Source organism: Dipteris shenzhenensis, chromosome 16, assembly GCF_047967505.1.
Source record: "Dipteris shenzhenensis isolate YYH24624 ecotype China chromosome 16, Dip_SZ_1.0, whole genome shotgun sequence".
In the NCBI taxonomy this organism is placed as follows: Eukaryota; Viridiplantae; Streptophyta; class Polypodiopsida; order Gleicheniales; family Dipteridaceae; genus Dipteris; species Dipteris shenzhenensis.
In genome coordinates this window covers 51,015,485-51,037,390 of record NC_141611.1, presented here as the reverse complement: position 1 = coordinate 51,037,390, position 21,906 = coordinate 51,015,485, and the positions used below count along the sequence as shown (strand labels likewise).

The 21,906-nt window shown below is 45.9% G+C and overlaps 1 protein-coding gene across 1 annotated transcript in view; it reads right to left on the bottom strand.

Annotated features, from left to right (window-relative positions):
* Positions 1-932: 932 nt before the first annotated feature.
* LOC147893090 (nuclear distribution protein PAC1-like) overlaps positions 933-21,906 on the bottom strand; it is a 51,410-nt gene continuing 30,436 nt past the window's right edge. The window contains exon 3 of the mRNA XM_087386847.1: positions 933-1,132. Coding sequence (XP_087242973.1) covers positions 933-1,132 — 200 coding nt within the window. The remainder of the gene's footprint in view (positions 1,133-21,906) is intronic.

The following is a 21,906-nucleotide window of genomic DNA, read 5'->3' as shown; positions in this document are numbered from 1 at the left end:
TTGGACAAAAGTAGTTTGTGTAGTAGCTCCTTTGTTAAGGCAGTCCCCTACCAATGCTTTATATGATATGACACCAGAGGATGCATGGAGTAGACAAAAGCCAAATATCTAGAATCTTAGAGTTTTGGAACAACTTCATATTCTCATGCATCAAAGAAGAAGAGGGGTAAGTTTGTCTCTAAGAGTAAATAATGCCTTACGGTTGCATATGTAGAGGAAGAATGTGGAATATATGATGATATGCTACCTAGCAGGAGTAGGAGTAGTCGATGGAATGGGGTACCATCTCAAAGACATTCTATGAATTCTCATCCAAAGAATTCATCTCATAGTTCACATGACCAAGACACATGCCAAGAGACAAAGAAGTTTGTGGATGAAGCAAAGAGCATTGTAAATCCTTACAACCAAGAAGCCTTATGATTAAGATGCATGCCAAGACAGACAAAGAGCATTGTCAAGTTCCTGAAGACTAAAAGATTGTAAGAGTTTTTTAGGTGTTGTGTGGTGCAAGACAAAGAGCCTATTAATAGACTTCTAAGATTTCTATTAAGGTGTTGTGTGGTGCAAGACATAGAGCCTATAGAATTCCAATATTTCTATTGAGACCAACAATAATATGAAAAAATTGCCCAATGCATCTATTGGCATTATCATTGTGTGTGTAGAGTGCATAAGCTCATTTTAGCACGTTCATACACCATGTTTTAACATCTACTAATTTATTCATTGCAAAATTTAGAATACATTATACTTTAAACTCTTATTGAATGCATAATCTTACATAAAGTGGATGAAATATATGTGATTTAATACTTATCAAGTACTAAAATCACTCCTTATATCTAATTTAGTAATTATATCCATGTACTAAAATCATATCTTATTATTGTATTGCATGCATAACTCTTTAAAAGTAATAATCTATTGTATTAATTAATTTCTTCAGATTTATACAACATTACATTTCCATCATCACCTGTACAAACAAGGTAAGAGTGGTCTAGATGTGCCAAAGTTATGCATCGCACAGCCCCATTTGCAGATGCTCCTAGCCCATATAAACACTTTCCACTCACAAGATCATGCACAAGGATGGACCCATCACCACCTCCACTCCATACTAGGGATCCTACAAAGAACAAAAATTTTGGACTCTCTCTCTCTCTCTCTCTCTCTCTCTCTCTCTCTCTCTCTCTCTCAATTTCTTAAAATTCCTTACATTAAAAGACATTATTTAGATTTCTAAAAATGATGTGCGATTAATAGCAACTAAATCTTTCTTGATATATATATAATGGAAACATTCCATAAAATTTATGATAAACTGTTGTCTCTGTGCCAACATGGACTTAGGTAGAACAGAATGTGTGTGTAGAGTAGTGGCAAAGCTCCGCTTGTACTTGCATAAGGCTAGAAATAATCCCTCTTAGAAATCCAACTTGCATGTTCTACGTGCAAGTTCTACATATGACTCCTACATGCGAGTTGTACATGCAAGTTGTACATGCCAGTTCTACATGTAAGTTGTACATACGACTTCTACATGCAACTTCTATATGCGAGTTCTACATGTACAAAGACAATGTCTTACAATTTCTATATGCGAGTTCTACATGTAGAAAGAGAATGTGTTACAACTTCTATATGCGAGTTCTACATGTAGAAAGAGAATACGTTATAACTTCTATATGCGAGTTCTACATGTAGAAAGAGAATGTGTTACAACTTCTATCTACAAGTTCTACATGTAGAAAGAGAATGTGTTACAACTTCTACATACGACTTTTACATGTAGAGAGAGAATGTGTCACACTTCCTACATGCAGAGAGAGAAGCTCTCTAACTTGTATATATACCCCATAATGGAATGAAGCCCAGAGTCTTTGGGGCATTGTGTTGAGTTCTACTTTGGTATTCCAAGCAATTGTCCCAAGTGTCCATGCTTCCTTGCACTCCACGTCTAAAAGCATGTCCTAACCTTGCAACTCCTCCTCCCTTCTCCTCCAACCTATCCTCTCCCTCTCCTCCTCCCTCCTCCTCCTCCTCCTTCCTTCTCCTCCCTTCTCCTCCTCCCTCCTCCTCCTCCTCCTCCTTCCTCCTCCTCCTCCTCCTCCTCCCTCCTTCTCCCTCCTCCGCTCTCTTCTTTCTCCCATGCTCTTATACCTTCTTCCTCTCCCACTCCTATGCTCCTCCTAAACCCTTAGTTCCTCAACCCTTAACCTCCATGATCTACAAGGGAGACGAGTTCTCCACCATGTACTCTATCCTGAACCTTGGATCCTCCCTCTAAACTCTGGAACCTCCTTCTAAACCCTGGAACCCCCTTCTGAACCTTGGAACCCCTTTTGAACCCTGGAACCTCCTTCTAACCCTGGAACCTCCTTCTAACCCTAAAACCTCCTTCTAAACTCTAAAACCCCCTTCTAACTCTTAAAATCCTCCTAAACCCTGCAACCTCCAATGAAGGCGAAAGCCTTCATTACCTTAACCATGATGATACACGTTCCTTTTACACATGCATGCACTATGTTTGCTTACCATACTTAAGCCTACATCTCTCACCAGAACACGACTCGAGGTCCTAAGCTACACATGTACTACAACTGATAATCCCGATATATTTGTAGGTAATAAAAAGCATATGAATCCTGCAAACATAGAATACCCAGCTCTTCCTATAAAAGCCGTAGGAAAGAGATAACATTTGGCACCATTGTCAGGGAGACTAGCATCTCAAGTAAGAGTAAACATATGCAGGTATGTATAGAAAACAAATACTTCGAACTTTCACGAAAATAATACTCAAGGGCAAGGAGAGTAAAATTTTTCCCAATTCTAGCCAAACATATCAACTCCAAGCATTAACCTTGGGTACTACCTTAAGAAAATTTCTTTATTTCTTAAATAGAAGCCACTTGATAAACAATCAAGCTAGGTAGTGGACACGAATGCATAGAGCTTGCAATTTCGATCATTTCACTTATTTGCAAAAGAGCAAACCGAGCTATCTATAAAAAGTTACGGCTCGGGAAGAGTTTAGGGTTTAACACTAAATCTAAACCCTAAATCTAAATTCATTTCCTATAAAAACTAACTCCACCCCGTCATTCTTCATCTTTCACATTTTGCCTCCATCCTCTTTCCCATTCCGAGCCCTACGCAAGACACTCCTCCCTCTCCATCAACCACCACCTTACTCCCATCCTCACATTGTAAGTGACTTCGAGCCCATCTTGTAGTGATAACCTAGCCATCCAACCACTGTCCATTGGTCCTTGACAATCCTGTTACATCAAGAAAGATTTGGAGAGCGTTCAGGTGACCACCTCTTTCTCCCTTTGGATTTTCGTCCATCAAGTTTTTTTTTTCTTCTCTCTTTTTTTTTTTCCCCTCCCATTTCCACCACCCCCCCTTCATGTCCACCACCCCCCCCCCTCCCCCCCTTGATCTCCACCACCCCCTCCCCCCTCCATCTCCTCCCACCCCTCCATCTCCCCCTCCCCCCCTCCCCCCCCTCCGTATCCACCACCCCTCCCCTCTTCCCCCCCCCCCCCCACCCCATCCCCCACCCCCCCCCCCCCCCCCTTCCCCCCCTTCCATCTCTACTACCACCCCTTTCCCCCCTCCTACCACCATCCCCTCCCTCTCCCCCCCCCCCTCCTCCCCCTCCATCTCCACCATTCCCTCCCCTCCCCCTCTTCCCCTCCCCCTCCATCTCCACCACCCCCTTTCCCCTTCCCCACCATCTCCTCCCCCCCTCCCTTTCCCCTTCCCCCCTCCATCTCCACCACCACCCCCTCTCTCCCCTCCATCTCCACCACCCTCCCTCTTCCCCCTCCCCCCCCCCTCCATCTCCACCATCCCCTCCCCCTCTTACCCCTCCCCCCTCCATCTCTACCACCCCCTTTCTCCCCCCCCCCCTCTCTCTCTCTCTCTCTCTTTCTCTCTCTCTCTCTCTCTCTCTCTCTCTCCTCTCTCTCTCTGTCTCTCTCTCTTTCTCATTCTCTCCCCCCCCCCCCCCCCCCCCCCCTCTCTCTCTCTCTCTCTCTCTCTCTCTCTCTCTCTCTCTCTCTCTCTCTCCCCCCTCTATCCCCACCTGCTGCCCCGAACCTCACCCCCCCCCTCCACTCTTTGCTCCCCTTCCTCTACCCTCAGCTCCCTCCCCTCCCCTCTGTTTCCTCATGTGAAACCCCCCCCGTGCCGCACCGTCGCCACTGTGAAACCGCCCCCCCTTTCACCCATAGTTTAAAAAAAAAACCTAACCTATAACTAACCCTAAGTTAGTTAGACTAGGTTAGATTAGGTTAGTTTAGTTACCCTAGGTTAGTCTATCTAAGATTAGGTTAGTTACTAACAATTAGGCTAGGTTCACTAACCTTCAGTTAGTAATCTAGGTTAGTTAACCTAACTAGATCAACTTGGTTCCAACCCCTCAGTTGGACTTTAAGTCCATTCACACCACCCTTATGCCCCCCCCAAAAAAGGTCAAATTTACCCCTACTTTAACCCCTCGTAACTCATCCGTTGGGACCCAAACTAAACCCCATTTGAACCCAAATTTCACACATGAAAACACCATGCTACAGGGTAATTTTCTAGCCCATTGCACACCATTTTGGCATCCCTAGCACTCTCTCATTTGCATCCATGTGTTGGCCTCGTTTCACACAAATTCGCTTATATCTTCACATCGTGACCTCTGATCAACGATCCGTCTGTAACGGCACATTTTCCTACACACGTAGGACACTCTTAGGCACATCATTAACACAATGGTCCCTACACAAACTAATACCCCGCTAACCCTCCCAACAAAACTACATCCATACCTGCACTTGTGGCAGAGAGACCCTTGGCAAATCTCGCCCACTCTGCATGCAGCTACGTTCTGGGCCAACGCCTTCGACTCCAATGCTTGCCACATCCACATATAACTCTAGTGCAACCACCACCCCTGCCAATCCTCTACTCCGAATCCCCCCCTTGAGATTCAATTACTCCCAACATGGCTGGACGCTGTCATGACAATGATGGGGATATCGACCTCGACGCAGAGGCTGAAAATTTCTTTAATCAAAGAGATAATAACAATCAAGGCAGATGCCCCTTGGGAAAACTAGAACTTCCCAAATATAATGGTAGAGGAGATCCAGCCCACTTCCTCCAGCATTTTGATGCCGCATGCTGAGCAGGTGGAGATCAATCCCATGAAACCAAGGTGGCGTGGTTTCCCATGGCCTTAACTGATGAAGCATCTGAATGGTACCTAGACCTTCTAATGGAAGAGCATGCCACATGGGACCTACTTCAAATAGAATTCAAACGACACTTTCAAATGGAGAGGCTACAAGATGATCCCGCTCTCTAACTCAGCAAGATCGAACAAGATCGGAGAGAAAATGTATGCACGTACCTGGGTAAGATGAAAAGATTAATCGCCAAATGTGAACCATGCCCAGATGCAAAGTACCTCACGGCATGGTTCATTGCAAGACTCAGAAAGAAAATCTAAAAGGATATGAAAAAGATAAGCAGCTATGAAACATTCACTGCTACTCATGCAACAGCCATTGACATTGAGGATGGCATGACAGACACAGACACTAGCAGTGATGACGGTAGATCTAGTAGCCGAGATAAGCACTCCAAAAAAGGCAAATCCAAGTCCATTGCTGAAACGTCAAATGAAGATCGCCTAGAGGCCATGACCTTGAAGCTGAAAGAAGATATGATGCAGGCCATGGATCAAAAGCTTCACTTGTCTCAGCGGCCAACTCAAACCTATCCATAGTGAGAAAATGTCTGGTGTCCACACTGCATGGCAAATCATACAGCAAATGAGTGCCCAGTCCTAAGAGCCAGGATCACTGCATAAACAAATCCTCTGCTAAGGTTGTGGTGCCATATTTGCATCGTCGGCAGTCATGATGAAAACAATTGCATCTTCAACATGTGCAATAACCTGCCTCGACCTCAACAATACCAAGCGGCACCCATGATAATGTTCAAGCACTTCAACAATGGGTACAAAAGGAACAAGCCCAATTTTGAGGCTGAGAAACAAGCTCAAGACCCAATCTATGACTTGGCCCCACAAAGTAATGATACTATACTCGAGCCTCTGTTCCAACAACAGACTCCACAACATAATGTACCACCACATCAACTTGAAGGAGCTATACTCTCTAGCATCCTGAGTTGCCCTATGTCAATTTCCAACGGAATCCTCCTACGGAATTGTCCTAATCTCTGGAAGAGTTTCAAAGGATGGATTGAACTTGCAAATCCCCCTCCACCTATGAACGGAATTGAGGATATCCCTGTGTGGATGGGTGAGAGAGATGACATACGCAACATTACTATGCCTTTGATCCACAAGGCATATAATGAATTCCAAGCCATAGTGGATGGTGGAGCAGGTGTGAATGTCCTATCAAAGGAGCTCTACAAAGAATGGGGTATCCCACCAGTGCAAAAGGCTGATTTCAACATACACCTTATCGATGATTCATGGGCTAAACCCTTGGGAATAGTAAATGGCATGTCCATAAAGATCGTAGGAGTCCGCTTTTCCCTCCAATTCACAATCTTGGATCTCCCCAAAAAATCCTATCAAATCTTATTGGGACGTCCTTGTTTACGAGAAGCATCAGTCCTCCATGACTGGGGAACTGATAGACTGACAATCCAAATCGCGACACCGCAGTCAGGGTGAATGTGGGGACAGGAGCTATTAGACCAATTGTGCCTAGAGCGCTGGATGACACATCTTCAACAACAATCTCAAGTAAATCAGCTCCTTTGCAACAGCATGCCATAGTAGGTGACTCACAAAGCAATGTCAATAATTGGACACAAACCTTTGGCAACCATCGACAACTACCATTCATTAGACCCCATCTGCTGATAGAGATGCTAAGGCGCTATAGGTAGATCGTCTCCTCCCACATGCAGAACCAATCGATCTAGAGATGCCATTCTTTATGGTTGACCTCGAGTGGGATAATGAACCTGAAGAAGGTACCCATACCAATGATGACTCAGACCTTGAAACAGAGGCTGAGAATGCTGAAATTGAAGGCCAAATCTTTGATAATGACTTAGCCATTCTGCATGCCTTAATGGTAGTCGAGCTCCCAAAAGTTGAACCTCCAAAGTTGAATAACAGCAGACGAGATCTCGCAAGAAAGCTGAAGGAGAAAATCGCAGAAAGCACTTGAATGAATTCAAACGAGTCCAAACAAGGATCGTCGAATTGTACCTTGCAAAGTCAGCTCCCTTAAAATCAGAACCACCGCCTCTTGAATGGTCCCCCGAGGGATTGGAAGGAGTATGCACAGCAAATGAACCCTTACTTGGAAACACCTTACCAGTGGAAAAGTTACCCCACAGTTCCCAACGTAAGAAGTTTCAAATTAATAAGCCACATGTACAAATGAAGCTCGATCAAGAGACTTCAGAAAAAGAAGGTCAAGAAGAGCCTAACAAATTAATAAATGCAACTATGCCACCCAGTACACACGACACATGTTAGGCTAGTTCAACCCCATCAGAGGCCGATCTTCGAGAAGTGCCGGAATACTTCAAGAATTACACAAGTGGCAGTGCGCCAATAGCAATGCCAAGACCACTAAGGGAATATGAAGTTCAAGAAATCGATAGCATTTGAGAAACTCCAATGTATGAGGGACTGGCAAAAACACACACAATAAACCTCGCCCTTGAAGGGGAGGAAGAAAAACTAGTTTTCATTGGGAAATAGCTTCGTCAAGAAGATGTAACCAAACTCAAAGCACTCCTAATGGAATATCGTGACTGCCTAGCATGGTCATACAAAGAGATGAAAGGAATTTAACCAGAAGTAGCAGTACACACGATACCTAGAAGGGAAGGTGCTCACCCTAAGGTACGTGGACCTTATCGGACAAATCTTAAGTATGGCACCATGGTTTATGACAAGCTGAAAAAACTCCTAGATGCCGGATTCATCTACAAGATAGAGCACACTGATTGGGTTTCACCCATTGTCATTGTGCCTAAACGTAACAAGAAGCTCAGAATATGCATAAACTTAAATAATGTGAATGTCGCCACAATTAGGGATCACTATCCCCTACCCTTAACAGAAACAGTGTTAGAAAAGGTGGCAGGTTCAGAAATATATAGCTTCTTGGATGGCTTTAGTGGCTATAACCAAGTGCAAATCACTCCTAAAGACCAATCAAAAACAACATTTGCTACAGAATGGGGTATTTTTGCATATAGAGTCATGCCATTCGGCCTTTGTAATGCCCTGGCCACATTCCAGCGAGTCATGTTCACACATTTCAAGTCATTTTTGAATAAGTTTTTACAGGTGTTCTTGCATGATTTGTGCATCCATTCAAACAAACAAGTTCACTTCAAATGTCTTGAAGAAGTACTAATCAAATGCAGGGAGTATGGCATCTCCTTAAATCCAACAAAATGCCAGTTCATGGTCACCCACAGAGTTGTTTTGGGACACATCGTCTCTCAACATGGGATCGCAACTGACATAGACAAAATCAAAATCATCATGGAATTTCCTTCTCCTACAAACTCCAAAGGTGTACAGGTCTTTATGGGACATGTCGGCTATTATAGAAGATTTATATTATGGTATGCCACGATAGCTAGACCACTTTACAAATTATTAGTGGAATTCTTATGGACCAAAGAGTGCGACCAAGCTTTTGAGCTTTTAAAGTGGCGCCTAATCACAACACCCATCCTTATATCTCCCAATTGGGATATCGATTTTCATGTTCATACTGATGGATCCAAGTATGCAATTGGGAGTGTGCTTTGTCAACCTGGTGAACATAAGAAAGACTATCCATTCTACTTCGCGAGTCGACAACTCTATGATGCAAAGATCAACTATACCACCACAAAAAGAAAAGCCCTAACAATGGTGTATAGTGTAAAGAAATTTCGGCACTATCTACTGGCAAATGATTTTGTCTTCTACACCGACCATCAAGCATTGCTTTATCTTGTGAACCATCCGTGTACAACAGGAAGAATAACCAGATGGCTCCTCTTGCTTCAAGAATTCAACTTCAAAATAGTGGTCCGCAAAGGTGCCCAACACTACATTGCCGATCATATGTCTCGAGTCAAGTCAGGAGAATAAGCCACTGGAGTCGAAGACAACTTACCAGATGCCACACTATTTCAAATAGATGTTGTTCCAGAATGGTGTGGAGATATCATTGGGTACTTGATGGCAGGAAGACCACCTCCTGAAATGGAAACGGTAGATGCCAGAAAATTGATTCTAAAGGCTGCACCCTATCAACTCATTGCAGGACAATTATATAAGATGGGCAAGGACCAGATATTAAGAAGATGTGTAATGCCTCATGAGAGCATGCCAATCCTGAGTGAAGTCCATGAAGGCATTGCAAGAGGACACTTCCAAGGGGAAGCCACAGTAAGAAAAGTTCTCCTCGCAGGCTACTGGTGGCCAGCAATGTGGGCAGATGCCTATGAATATGTAGAAGGCTGTGATGTATGCCAACGGCGGACTACCAAACCACAACACAAAGACTTCAATCCCCTAACAACAGTTGTTACACAAAAATCATATGAAAAGTGGGGGATTGACTATGTGGGTCCCATACATTCAGCAACAAAAGGAACACAAGCACGCTACATCATTATGGCCACTGATTACTTTACAAAATGGGCTGAAGCTAAAGCAGTCAGAAAGGCAGATGTCAGAAGCACCAGCAAGATTCTTATACGAAAATGTGATCATCTGATTCGGATGCCCCATTGAAATTGTATCAGATAGAGGCACACATTATGTCAATGAGGTAATCCAAGAACTCTTGTCTGGCTTTATGGTAATCCATAGAAAAAGCACACCCTACTACCCCCAAGGGAATGGACAGGCCCAATCCACCAACAAAATAATATGCATTATCCTCATCAAGGTAGTAGAACCACAACGTTTTGATTGGGCAGAGAAACTGAATGCAGTTTTATGGGCATAATAGAAATCTAAAAGCTAAAGACATCAAGGAAGGCGACTTAGTCCTATTATACAATGCCAAAGTACACAAGGGAAAACTGAAGTATCTAGGTCAAGGACCCTACCGAGTGTGAAAGATGAATCCCATCGGAGCTGTGCCGCTAGAAACATTGGATGGAGTCCAATTCAACACAATAATAAAAGGGAGATGACTAAAGTGCTACTACATCAACACGCAAGCCATCCTCGACAAAAACAAATATTTGGAAAACCAAGTCTGCCTTAGTTAGGATTAGATTGTATCACGAGCACTCACTTGCATATGTATGTCTTCACACATATAGGTAGCATCAATCGATTTTACCTAGGGCTCTTAAGTGATGACTGAGTTCTAGCTGCCCTATGAAAATCCCAGCAAAAAAAGAGAGTATATAATTAGTCCCTACCTAGCTACTAGGTCACGTGCACTCACACGCTTTTGCTTAGACACATAAATGATTGCATGAATAATTGTACCACACACTTTCATTCCACACTCTCAAAGCGTGTATGAAAATAAGATCTCTCTCTCTCACACACATACACAGAAAGGTCATATCGGCATGCCAATCAATCTAATGATAAATAATTAAACTACATGCACATGGATATAGGTTCAAAAAAGATGCCGCCACTAAAGAGGATGTGCAAAAAGAGCCCACTGCCTCAACCACGAGACCCCCTCCAGAGTTCGCAGCCATCTACATCCTCTCAACCACGGCGACCACAGGCATTCATGGTCCAAAGCGATAGCTTCGAAGAAGATTCAATGCATGACCAAGCAGAACAAATGCCATGCCAGTCACCATGGCCTACACAGCCATTGACAGGGCCCAGTCACTGGAACTTGTCTGGCCACCCACATCGACTTATGCTCTTTTCCAAGAAGCAACATCTTACTTAGAGCAATGGGGTCTAGGCAGTTTGCATCAGAGCCTCAAATCCTTGGAGGATAGTCCTACCTTGACCACATACATCAAGGACTTTCTCCATTCTTACTACTCCAGCAATGCAAAGGTTGGCAAGTAGCGTACAATCACTGTATAGCAGATCCCACTCAACATTATCCTTGAAAGTACAGTCATTCAAAGGGCTTTCTCACTGCCAACACAAGGTGGCAAATACCCTAAACGGCCTGTTGATGTGAAGAGCCCAAGAGGAATCAAGTCTCTCAAAAAATACCTGGGGCCCTGAGAGTAAGCCAAGCCACTGATCCCCAGGTCATATAGAAAGGTAGGTGAACAAAAGTGCTGAAAAGTCTTGAAATCCCCTTCCATATGATTCAGGCCTAACTGCAATCCCAAAGGTAGTGTTGTATTGTCTTCAAAGCAGAAAGGCAATGAGGGCAAGAAGGGTTAGCTCCGAACTTGGACCTCCAATGGTTTACTGCTATCCCACCATGAATAGAAAGCCAAAAGAAGAGAGTGATTTTTCTATTCTGGTGGGATTTCCAGAGTCTCTGCCAAAAAAATTTCTGCAAGTTAACAGGAATCTAAAAGTTCTCCTAATGATGAGCTTTGGTGGGCCTCCAACCCCTATAGCTGAGCTGGAATTTCCTGGCATTATTGACCGTGTAACGAAAGAAGGGGATGCCCTTCTCTCGGTGCCCTTTATCTATCCATTCCCATTCCCTAGGGTCCCACTGCAAAAACTTAATTGGGACACCTCCATAGAGCCACAGCCTCCATGAGCCAAGGGCGAGGAGAAGATGGTCAGAATATAAGTACCACTGTGAAAGAGAGCCATGCTCCATGAAGCCCACTATCCTGACTGGCTGAAACGGTACCTCCAACAAGATATCGCCTGTGGATCTGGACAGCCTGCCCCCTGAAGAAACATCAAATACTAAGGCATCCTCATGTGGGTCAAGAAAAGCAATCACCTGTAAAGGAACTCCCAATCTGGAAAATGCCCCCATCCAGGTGGAGCAAGTAATAGGCATGTCATCTGTGTCCACCCAATCCAAGGGCAAGGCTGCATCAATCTGTTGGACTCTCCCTGCACTCCCTCTAAGATTAAGAACCATCTGGGCCTGTTGGTCTGCAGGAAGCTTCCTGAAGGCTTTCCATGCTCCCACTGTAGATGCAAGGCCCCTCTCCTATCTTGGCCACTGCATGTAAGGAGAAGCTCCAAGTGGTCTACCAAGCTCATCCAAAATCCTGTCATTCCACATGATAGGTTGCCTTTCAATCTCTTCACGGGTGGATGGGGGAATCCTGCGAAGAGTACTCCTGAAGCTGGCCCATGCTTTCAGGATAGCAACCATAAGAGGGGAAGAGGGAGACCTGAGGTGGGGGCTGTGGTGAAAACCCATCTAGTACTGTGTGTCCAATCCTCTCCTGAAGTGGGTGTGCGAGACTGTATGCATCTGATAAAAAAATCCTTCCAAGGCTCTTGCCTTGGCATAAGCCCTCTCACAACGAACTTGTAGAGTAAAGCTCTGCACTGTAGATCTGGGTTGATGATATTCAAACCCCCTTCTCTTGTAGGAAGAATCAAGGTCTCCCAAGCCACCCTGGCTATAACATCAGTTGTGCCATCTAGACCACTCCATAAAAAGTTTCATACAGGCCTCTTAAGCTGAGTGATACAATGCCTAGAGTGGCACCAACAAGAGCATACAAACCATGCTGTGGCTAGAAGGACCTGGTTAACCACCACCACCCTGGAGGCCAAGTCAAGTTTGGCTGAGCTTCAGAAAAGAAGCTTTCTTCTGATGCCTTCCAACACCGGAAACTGTTGTGAAGGAGAGATGCCCACCCCAACATGGCAGCCCAAATATCTGACGAAGACGCCCCTCTGTACCCAAGTGAAGCCAAAATCATTACCCCAATCCGAGGTGTCATCCTCGCAAATCCAAAAACCACTAGGTTTATGCCAATTAATGTGTACACCTGCAACTGTGCAAAACAAATCCAAGGCTGTCCGGAAGGAAGTGAGTGTTTGATTTTTATTTTTATTTTTCAAAAAAGAGACTTCTATTAAGTAAGAAAAAAAACCGCTAGAGCAAGCTCTGTGCGGAAATACACCATGCTAAGCATGTAATAAAAAACCTCAGAGGAATGAGGTAGAAAGAAACCAAGGCTGAGGCTGAAAATGCCATCTCAACCCTGTAGAAGTCTCAGCAAAAAAGGGAGAGTCTCTCCAATCTCTGAGAAAAGTAACTCTCCTGGAGGAGGCTGCTCGAGATGATCCTTGCATGGTCGCCCAAATGGCCATCAGAGTGTGTATCGTATCTGTCCAAGTACTGGCCAAGATCTGAGAAGGGTGAACCTGAGAACCCTCCAAAGCCTTAGGACACCTGGCTCTCCAAATGTGCCATGATGCAATGCTAGCTAGGATCCCCCATGGAGAGTCGACCGAGGAGTGAGCAGCCCTGAAAAGAGTGGCCGGAACATCCTCTAGAGAGCACGACTCCACAAGGTGTCATCGGATGTGAAGAGCCCAAGAGGAGTCAAGTCTCTCAAAAATACCTGGGGCCCTGAAAGAGTAAGCCAAGCCACTGATCCCCAGGTCATATAGAAAGGTAGGCGAACAAAAGTGCTGAAAAGTCTTGCAATCCCCTTCCATATGATTCCTGCCTATCTGCAATCCCATAGGCAGTGCTGTATTGTCTCCAAAGCAGAAAGGCAACGAGGGCAAGCAGGGTCAGCTCCAAACTTGGATCTCCAATGGTTCACTGCTATCCCACCATGAATTAAAAGCCAAAAGAAGAGAGTGATTTTTCTATTCCGGTGGGATTTCCAGAGCCTCTGCCAAAAAGTTCTCTACAAGTTAGCAGAAATCTGAAAGTTCTCCCAATGAGGAGCTCTGGTAGGCTTCCAACCCCTAGAGCTGCGCTGGAATTTCCTGGCATTACTAACCGTGTAACGAAAGAAGGGGATGCCCTTCTCTCGGTGCCCTTCATCTATCCATTCCCATTCCCCAGGGTCCCACTGCAAAAACTTAATTGGGACACCTCCATAGAGCCACAGCCTCCATGACCCAAGGGCGAGGAGAAGCGGGTCAGGATCCAAGTACCACTGTGAAAGAGAGCCATGATCCATGAAGCCCACTATCCTGACTGGCTGAAACAGTACCTCCAATAAGATATCGTCTCTGGATCTGGACAGCCTGCCCCCCAAAGAAACATCAAATACTAAGGCATCCTCATGTGGGTCAAGAAAAGCAATCACCAAGGAACTCCCAATCTGGAAAATGCCCCCATCCAGGTGGAGCAATTAATAGGCATGTCATCTGTGTCCACCCAATCCAAGGGCAAGGCTGCATCAATCTGTTGGACTCTCCCTGCACTCCCTCTGAGATTAAGAACCATCTGGGCCTGTTGGTCTGCAAGAAGTTTCCTGAAGGCTTTCCATGCTCCCACTGTAGATGCAGGGCCCCTCTCCCATCTTGGCCACTGCATGTAAGGAGAAGCTCCAAGTGGTCTGCCAAGCTCATCCAAAATCCTGTCATTCCACATGATAGGCTGCCTTTCAATCTCTTCACGGGTGGATGGGGGAATCCTGCGAAGAGTACTTCTGAAGCTGGCCCATGCTTTCAGGATAGCAACCATAAGAGGGGAAGAGGGAGACCTGAGGTGGGCTATGGTGAAAACCCATCTAGTACTGTGTATCCAATCCTCTCCTAAAGTGGGCCGTGCGAGACTGTATGCATCTGATAAAAAAATCCTTCCAAGGCTCTTGTCCTGGCATAATCCCTCTCACAACAAACTTGCAGAGTAAAGCTCTGCACTGTAGATCTGGGTCGATGATATTCAAACCCCCTTCTCTTGTAGGAAGATCAAGGTCTCCCAAGCCACCCTGGCTGTAACATCAGTTGTGCCATCTAGACCACTCCATAAAAATTTTCGTACAGGCCTCTTAAGTTGAGTGATACAATCCCTAGAGTGGCACCAACAAGAGCATACAAACCATGCTATGGCCAGAAGAACCTGGTTAACCACCACCACCCTAGAGGCCAAGTCAAGTTTGGCTGAGCTCCAGAAAAGGAGCTTTCTTGTGAGGCTTTCCAACACCGGAGCAAAATGTTGTGAGGGAGAGATGCCCACCCCAACCTGGCAGCCCAAATATCTGATGGAGAAGCCCCTCTGTACCCAAGTGAAGCCAATATCATTACCCCAATCCAGGTGTCATCCTCATAAATCCAAAAACCACTGGATTTATGCCAATTAATGTGTGCACCTGCAGCCGTGCAAAACAAATCCAAGGCTGTCCGGAAGGAAGTGAGTGTCCTGGGGGAGGCATCCAAAAAAACAGCCGTGTCATCTGCCAACTCACTATCTAGGAGCTCTTCTACCTGGCGGATAGGAAGCCTCAGCCCATAAATATCAGCTTGAGATCTAATGTAGATACTCATAGCTTCCGCCACAAACAGAAAAAGAAACGGGGCAAGAGGACATCCCTGGCGGACGACCCTGGCGGACGGCGGATCTGGAAATCTGAAACCTATCCCCTCTTACCCCCCCAATGAGCAACTGGCTATGGGCTGATCTGTAGAGAGAGGATACTTCTCTAATCCATGCATCTGAAAAACCAAAGCGAGATAAAGTACCCTCTAAGAAATCCCAGTCTACTCTGTCATAAGCTTTCTCAAAGTCCAAGAGTAGAATGGCCAATCTCTCGCAGCTCTGCATGGCCCATTCTGAGGCCTCCCAAAATAAAAAAATATTATCAAAAATACTTCTGCCATGCACAAACCGTGTCTGCGTGTCATGAATCAAATCTGGAAGAAAAACCTGTAGCCATAGACTGATGGCTTTCACCAGAATCTTGTAAAAAGTGCCTGCCCAAAAGAGTGATGGGTCTCCATTGAGACACAAGATTCCTATTACCCCCCTTTGGGATGAGATGAATGAGACCAGAGTGAGTCCGGCATCTCACCAGAGTCCCACACGCCCTGCAGGGCTGATGTAATGTGATCACCAATCTGCTCCCAAAAAGTAATATAAAAGGAGGGGTAAGTCCATCTGAACCTGGGCACTTGCCCTTGTGAAGGGCAAGTAATGCAGTCTTGAATTCTGCATTGATGAAAGCTGCATCCAAAGAAACATACATCTCATCCTTCACCAATATAGGGATACACTGCCAAATAACCTCTCTGGCATCATCAATGGCAGTCTCTAGCAAAGTGCCCAAGGGTCCTGCAAATCCTGCACTGGTCCTGTCTACCTGAAATCTCGACTCTCTGTCGAAAGAGAGAGCCGTCTGGACGCTGAAGCATAATGTGGTCATCTGAGATGTTAGGGTCAGAGACAATGACCCTAACACGAGGCACCCCGTCTGCACTGACTGCCTCTACCAAGGAAGAAGGCATGCCAGGAAGGGAGGGGATCTCTGTGACCACTCCGAATGTGGCTCCGATAGTGGCAAGTAGTCGATGGTAGACCTAAGGAAGACCAGGAAACCTTATGAACAGTGATGTGACCTGCCTGTCCTCCTCGATCGGATCGAAGCCCAAGGTGTAGGGTAAAAGAAAGATCCTCCTTGAACCCAAAGCCAGGGGATTAGCTTTGAGAACAAGGGCTGTGGACTCGTGGGAGTCGAAAACCACTTGGAAGAATCCACGTCCCAAAAGTCGAATATCCCTAAGGTGAGGGGCGAGGTCTCCTAGTAACGCCACCAGCATCCAGTCTCTAGCCTGTGATCTGGAAGGGTGTGACCCAAAGATGCGGGCGAAAAGTGATGTGGAGCCCTCTAATTCCACATCTTTCTTGAGCTGCTGCAGCTCGTCTTCTGAAAAAATGACGGTTCTCACGGCCGGTGGAGGTGGACGGAGATTGGCTGAATGGGGATCCATTCGCCAATCGAGGTGAAAAGGCCGATTCCAACACTAAAAAAGCTCCTTCCATGAAACTACTGCCCAGGACGCCCTGAACGTGGGCACAGGAAGAAGGAGAAAGAGAGGGTAGGAGAGAGGGGAAGGAAAGGGAAAGAGAGGGGCAGGAAGAAGGAGAAAGAGAGGGGAGACGGAGGTAGGCTGAGGGGGAGGCGTGGGGAGCTAAGATAGGGAGGAAGGGGGCGGGGAGGGAGAGGGAGGAAGTTTTTTTTTTTTTTTTTAATACTCTTTTTTTTTTCCCCCTTCCCGCGAGGGGGGGTCACCTTGGGGGGGAGAGCAGCCGGGGGGGGGGAGAGCATGGGGGAGGGAGGGGGGCGGGGGAGGAGAAGGGGGCGGGGGGGTTGGCGGGGGAGAGGGAGGGCAGAGGAGAAGGGGGCAGTGGGGAGGGGGAGAGGAGCGGGGGGGGAGAGGGAGGGCGAGTTGAGCACCTTACGTCGGACCCGTTGCTGAGTCCCAACCTCCCTTAATGTCTTGGTTCTGATACCACAATCCCCTTATGGGCAGCATTAGCCAAACATGACCCCTGGCACGGGCCATCCACCGAGTATCCCACTGCACCATGCCCCACTGGGCAAGCCCTTAGGCTTCACGATCTTCGGTCTGCAGAATCACATGGGTCACCAAGACCCCAGGAACGTCCACCGCGCAATGCCCTGATCAGCCCACGTTTTCTTCTTGGTTAACGGCCTTTACATGGTCGGCACGCTTGACCCCTTCGGGCTCACCTCGAGTCCCGACTCGGTACCCCAACAGTTCCTGGTTTATACAATGGTATGGAGAACAAACATGGCCCCTACCACTTCCCAGTAACCCCATCAAGGAATTTTGGAGCAAATATCCTGATATGAAAACTCGAGGTGGATGGACCCTGGACAACTTTCCTACCAACCTTCATCAGCATCAAATTAGTGAAGGTTGGATTAGCAAGTTGGATCCACAACCTGATTGGCACCACCGTCCCAAGCTCTTTGATGTAATCTTCTTAAAGGAGTACTTACAGGCACCTCCATGTCTTAGAACCCATCCCAAGTTCTATGCAGTTCCACGGCGTAAAAAATGGAAAGCCAACATACAGACTTTGGCTGAAGATCGAACCATTAATTGGCCAATGATCGAACCATACTCTGGTGTAGAATGGAATATCCAAGGCACAATGGTCTGAGCACTTCAACAGCATGAGCATGGCAACATTGATCACTTCCTTCGCCTAAGTGCTATATTCTGTAAAACATTGGAATTCATTCTGGAGGTCCCATGTTACCTTGATTCCCATTTGCCTCCACTCAGCTTTAATCCCAATGAAAGGGTCGATGCTTAGATTACAAGCCGACTCTATCAAAGAGTGATCTTCTTAGAAGCACGCCACATATCTCTGTTCGAGCAAATGGTGGATACAGGCTACCTGGAAATTGCGCAAAAACTGTATGGTGCTAAGGCTTTACAGCAGGATCGACTGGCACGACACAAGTTTCACAGCCACTGGACTAAAAGCATGGCAACCCAGGTACGTGCTCGCAATCAGCCATAACCCGAGGACGGGTAATAAAATGGATCTGGGAGTATGTTGTCTCTGTGCCAACATGGACTTAGGTAGAACAGAATGTGTGTGTAGAGTAGCGGCAAAGCTCCACTTGTACTTGCATAAGGCTAGAAATAATCCCTCTTGGAAATCCAACTTGCATGTTATACATGCAAGTTCTACATACGACTCCTACATGTGAGTTGTACATGCAAGTTCTACATGCGAGTTGTACATACGACTTCTACATGCAACTTCTATATGCGAGTTCTACATGTAGAAAGAGAATGTGTTACAACTTCTATATGTGAGTTATACATGTAGAAAGAGAATGTGTTACAACTTCTATATGCAAGTTCTACATGTAGAAAGAGAATGTGTTACAACTTCTATATGCAAGTTTTACATGTAGAAAGAGAATGTGTTACAACTTCTATATGCAAGTTCTACATGTAGAGAGAGAATGTGTTACAACTTATACATACGACTTTGACATGTAGAGAGAGAATGTGTTACACTTCCTACATGCAGAGAGAGAAGCTCTCCAACTTGTATATATACCCCATAATGGAATGAAGCCCAGACTCTTTGGGGCATTGTGTTGAGTTCTACTTTGGTACTCCAAGCAATTGTCTCAAGTGTCCATGCTTCCTTGCACTCCATGTCCAAAAGCATGTCCTAACCTTGCAACTCCTCCTCCCTTCTCCTCCAACCTTGCAACCCATCCTCTCCCTCTCCTCCTCCCTCCTCCTCCTCCTCCCTTCTCCTCCTCCCTCCTCCTCCTCCTCCTCCTCCTCCTCCCTCCTCCTCCCTTCTCCTCTCTCTTTTTTCTCCCATGCTCATACACCTTCTTCCTCTCCCACTCCTATGCTCCCCCTAAACCCTTAGTTCCTCAACCCTTAACCTCCATGATCTACGAGGAAGACGAGTTCTCCACCATGTACTCTACCCTAAACCTTGGATCTTCCTTCTAAGCTCTGGAACCTCCTTCTAAATGCTGGAACCTCCTTCTAAACCTTGGAACCCCTTCTAAACCCTGGAACCCCTTCTAAATCCTAGAACCTCCTTCTAACTGTGGAACCTCCTTCTAACCCTAGAACCTCCTTCTAAACTCTGAAAAGCTTTACTCTACAAGTTCGTTGTGAGAGGGCTTATGCCAAGGCAAGAGCCTTGGAAGGATTTTTTTATCAGATGCATATAGTCTCGCACGCCCACTTCAGGAGAGGATTGGATACACAGTACTAGATGGGTTTTCACCACAGCCCGCCTCAGGTCTCCCTCTTCCCCTCTTATGGTTGCTATCCTGAAAGCATGGGCTAGCTTCAGGAGTACTCTTCGCAGAGTTCCCCCATCCACCCGTGAAGAGATTGAAAGGCAACCTATCATGTGGAATGATAGGATTTTGGATGAGCTTGGCAGACCACTTGGAGCTTCTCCTTACATGCAGTGGCCAAGATGGGAGAGGGGCCCTGCATCTACAGTGGGAGCATGGAAAGCCTTCAGGAAGCTTCCTGCAGACCAATAGGCCCAAATGGTTCTTAATCTCTGAGGGAGTGCAGGGAGAGTCCAACAGGTTGATGCAGCCTTGCCCTTGGATTGGGTGGACACAGATGACATGCCTATTACTTGCTCCACCTGGATGGGGGCATTTTCCAGATTGGGAGTTCCTTTACAGGTGATTGCTTTTCTTGACCCACATGAGGATGCCTTAGTATTTGATGTTTCTTCGGGGGGCAGGCTGTCCAGATCCACAGATGATATCTTGTCGGAGGTACCGTTTCAGCTAGTCAGGATAGTGGGCTTCATGGAGCATGGCTCTCTTTCACAGTGGTACTTGGATCTTGACTCGCTTCTCCTCGCCCTTGGCTCATGGAGGCTGTGGCTCTATGGAGGTGTCCCAATTAAGTTTTTGCTGTGGGACCCTGGGGAATGGGAATGGATAGATGAAGGGCACCGAGAGAAGGGCATCCCTTTCTTTCGTTACACGGTCAGTAATGCTAGGAAATTCCAGCTCAGCTGTAGGGGTTGGAGGCCCACCAGAGCTCATCATTGGGAGAACTTTCAGATTCCTGTTAACTTGCAGAAATTTTTTTGGCAGAGACTCTAAAAATCCCACCGGAATAGAAAAATCACTCTCTTCTTTTAGCTTTCTATTCATGGTGGGATAGCAGTAAACCATTGGAGGTCCAAGTTCGGAGCTGACCCTTCTTGCCCTCGCTGCCTTTCTGCTTTGGAGACAATACAGCACTGCCTATGGGATTGCAGACAGGTGAGAATCATATGGAAGGGGATTGCAAGACTTTTCAGCACTTTTGTTCGCCTACCTTTCTATATGACCTGGGGATCAGTGGCTTGGCTTACTCTTTCAGGGCCCCAGGTATTTTTTGAGAGACTTGATTCCTCTTGGGCTCTTCACATCCGATGACACCTTGTGGAGTCGTGCTCTCTAGAGGATGTTCCGGACACTCTTTTCAGGGCTGCTCACTCCTCGGTCGACTCTCCATGGGCATTGCAGCATGGCACATTTGGAGAGCCAGATAGACTCAGGCTTGGCTGCAAATACAAAATCCTGATCATCCTGAGCAAAGTGTGCATGTGAGCCAGATGCATTCACAAAATTACTGTTTGAGTTGCCTTGCCTCTTCTTCTCATTTGCAATACGTTTCTGACATTCTACAATGTAATGGCCTGGCTTCTTGCAGTAACTGCATCTGCCCCTTTTCACCTTAGCATTTTTGCTTGATCCGGCATTATTGGTACTATTATTTGCCCCTTGTGGCTGGTTGTTTTTAGGCTTATATTTCTGAAATTTTCCCCTCTCCCCAGTGGCTAGAGCTTGCTCACTGCCATGAGAGCCACGAGAAAAATTATGAGCTCTTTCTTCTTCCTGCAATAACAAACCAACCAATTCTTCAAAAGAAATAGATGCAACCCTGAGAGTGATGCTCAATGATGTAGCAAATGTACTATATGAAGGAGCAAGACTATTAAGAGTGAAAGAGACCAATCTCTTCTCTTCAATTTCCTCATCAACATTTACAAGCTGATCTCGCAAATCTGTAATTTTTGCTACATGCTCTGTGATGGTTTGACCATCAGTCATTTTCAGATCCTTACGCTGATTGTTGAGTGCAATCACCCTGGCCATATTTTTAACATTATGCATATGGGACAACTTGTCCCAAGCATCCTTAGAATAAGTACAAGACTTAATAGTCTTCATGATGTGCCTCTTCACTGACAAGGAAATCAAAGAAAGTGCTTCAGCATTGCGACGGTGGATGGACAAAAGCAGTAGAGCCCAATCCGCCTTCACAGCCACCCTCATCCACGTTTAAAACACCCGAACAACACAATCACAAGGCAAAAGGCATCCATTCAACATCATTGTCTCTACACATACCTTCTAATACAACTCACATTTTGGCCACACTTTCTCCAGAAGCCAGACAACCTCAAACAAAAACCCAGTGGATCACACAGCCCAACACAAGCTCTTACCAACTGA